We start from the raw sequence: 3,107 nt of genomic DNA on the forward strand, positions 1-3,107 counted from the left end.
TAAGAAATGTCTAAGAATGAATCTATTATTCTCTTTTTAGTTACATTCCTCTTTCTCTTTGGGTTATTCTGAATCACTTTAAAGGTGTTTAAAAGGAGTATTATTTTAAGGTGAAATAAAAAAATAAAAATAAAAAATGTCAAAATTTGTTCATTTATTAAAAAACTATTTTGAATAAGAAGACATAGAAATGCTAGTTAACTCTAGTTATTTAATTTAAATATATTACTATCTATATATTTCAGGTTGGTTTGGAGAAATTTACAGAATACAGATTTTTGCATTTATTCAGGTTATCAACTCTGAAATATTTATTTTATCTAAACAGCTGACGTAATTAGGTGGGGCATACTTTCTTAAAAGCACAGACCATTATCTGTACAGATAATGGTCTTTTGACTTGATTTGTGCTATTTTATTAGAAATTGCTTTGTTACTCTTGTGTAAAAAAATAAAAGATAATTTAGAAATTGAGAATAAGATATAAAGTCAAGTTTGACCTTATTTGATTAGTGGATCCTTGCTTTAAGCATTTTTAATGACAGGCTCAATAAGTGCAACAATGTTAGGCCGGGTGTAAGCAATCCAGGTAAACGCATGTCCGCAGCTTTCTTTGAGACCAACATGTCAATAACAGTTAATTGCAGCAAATAATAGCATATGTGAATACCTGAATAGCCTAAAATATACATTCTGTAGCTACTTCTTGTAACTAAAAAAAACAAACAAACAAAAAAAACAGACCTTAGGGGATGTTTTTTTTTAAGGGGGAATAAGGAGCTAATCATTAAGGTAGTGTTAAAATGTTTACCTACCATACTATCAGACCTGCTAAATTAAGCCAGCTATTTTTAGTGGCCACAAAATGTAATATACCAGCTATTAAAGTTCCAGCTTTAAATGTATTGTTGTGACTACTGTTTTGCTATTGTTTATTGTATGTTGAAAGAAATGCATAAAAGTTTAAAAAAAAAACAAACAAAAAAACAACAACAACAAGTAAACAATCAAGCTATTCATTCTGATGGCAATAAGGCTCATCTGTAAGTTTTTAAACAGTCAGACTTATGCAATAATTTTAGGAATTTGTCTTATGCCCACTTGTTTGTATGAAAAATATTTTTGCTAGTAATTTTGTTTTTGTCTTTAATACCATGTTTTCCTTAGATTTAAAGAAAAATCGTCATTTATAGTATTAAAGAAAAACAAATTATAAATAAAATAATATTACTATATTTCATGAAGTATACATGTATATACACAAATTTAATATTGTTTTATAAAACACAAACGATTTTCCTAGTGGAATTAGAAATTCAAAGCGGAACAAATATTCAGGGACAGTTTCTTCGGAACAGATATATTGAAACACGGGACACACTCACGTTGGTTAGAAGTAGTTTTTAAGACAGGTTTGTTTTCTTTTATTTAATTTGTGTGTTTAAAGTAAAAATGTATCCACTTCAGCCTAATGAAGATGATAGCAGTGAACAATTAACTGCTGCCGAAGACATTATCAGTGAGTATAAAGTCATAGCCATGAAGTCCGAGGATGAAATCGCTGGGTGTCGACAAGAACTGGATTTCAGCCGGATCATTTTACATCGAATAGGTATGAAAAACCACGTTTAAACGTTGATTAGGTGGTAGCGGTGTGTTATAGATGCACCTTGAAGCATTACCAAAACTGTATTGATCCTGCATTGATACTATCTCACAGAATACCGGCACGTGCTGGATTAAAGACAATAGTCCCACGAGGGGCCCATGTGGGCTAGTGAGTGGGCCCCAGCTGGGCAGCCCAGCTTGTCCGCGGGTTCCATTGGGGCCCCTTGTGGACAAGCCCCATAAGGCCCCACACTTGCAACCCAGTTTTCTCCCACATGGGACCCACACTGGACCCTGGGCTGATTATGGGTCCTTATTATGTCCTACACAAGCTAGCCTTTATTATTACAGGCTATTTAATTTTGGAATGGGTTCTTTTTTTGTTTTATTATTGTATTATGTATTATTTTCTGAGAATGCTGCTTGTCAAGACTTTGATGCAATCAACTGTGAGTTGCCTCTATCCACTATATAAAATAAAAATGCCATGTCATTATTCAAGCTTTTTTTATTAAGTCAAATGGAATAAGAATTTTACAGATTTAATCAGATGCATAATACACATACACAATATAATACAGATTATAACCTGTGTTATGCCCAAAAGTGCATGCCTGCCGAAATATGCATCCCCAGTCGCGGGAGCGCGCCTCGCTCTGTTGAACTGCATATCGACGAGGAAAACGAGGCACGTGACGTCGCCCGGTACGGCGGAGCCGGGACCCCACCCTGGAGCCAGGCCTGGGGTTGGGGTTCGTCGGCGAGCGCCTGGTGGTCGGGTTCTTCCTCGCGGGACCCGGCCGGGCCCAGCCCGAAGGAGCGACGCGAGGCCATCCCCCAGTAGGCCCACCANAACCATAAACAATCATAAACAAACGATAAGACTAGTAACAGTCTAGTACTGAGCCCATGAACTGACCCACCGTATGCTAACATCACGCCACCGCAAACTGTCGGTTAGCTCCGGTTATACACTAAGCTATTAGCCGCGTGCTAATGTTAGCACCTTTCTCAACTGTTGAGACCAACCTAAAGTCGCACGGCAATACGTTATCCAGTGTTCGCCCACATCATGTGTCATCTTTACACATCTGTATCTTATGAATTTTACATTTTCTCTTACCTGTGAAAACATGAACAACAACATCAGTTCACTTTTGCTATGTCTCATCTCTGATCACACTGTCTGACGTCTTACTCGCTCCACAACTGCACGCGCCAGCAACGGATACCTGGGAGACGCAGCGCCCCCTGCTGATCGGATGTTTTCACAGTCACACGCATACATAACATTGAGTCAAAAATAAAAAATATAATTGGGGTACACTGTAAATTGTCTTTTCAATAAACTGTCCATTAGCACCAAATTGTCTCTGCAAACACCTTATGCCACACTTACTTACTGGTTGGTGAAGACAGTAAATTATTACCAAACTGTCCAATAGCACAAAAAAGAAAAAAAAATCACTACATTGGTTGCTCTTTTTTATTTCTAGAGG

At 37.1% G+C, this 3,107-nt stretch overlaps 1 protein-coding gene across 1 annotated transcript in view; it reads left to right on the forward strand.

Annotated features, from left to right (window-relative positions):
• LOC107084478 (gastrula zinc finger protein XlCGF7.1-like) overlaps positions 1-2,452 on the forward strand; it is a 4,672-nt gene extending 2,220 nt beyond the window's left edge. The window contains exon 2 of the mRNA XM_015374362.1: positions 2,190-2,452. Coding sequence (XP_015229848.1) covers positions 2,190-2,452 — 263 coding nt within the window. The remainder of the gene's footprint in view (positions 1-2,189) is intronic.
• Positions 2,453-3,107: the final 655 nt, after the last annotated feature.

Source organism: Cyprinodon variegatus, unplaced genomic scaffold (genome assembly GCF_000732505.1).
Source record: "Cyprinodon variegatus isolate N-32 unplaced genomic scaffold, C_variegatus-1.0 Scaffold101, whole genome shotgun sequence".
In the NCBI taxonomy this organism is placed as follows: domain Eukaryota; kingdom Metazoa; phylum Chordata; class Actinopteri; order Cyprinodontiformes; family Cyprinodontidae; genus Cyprinodon; species Cyprinodon variegatus.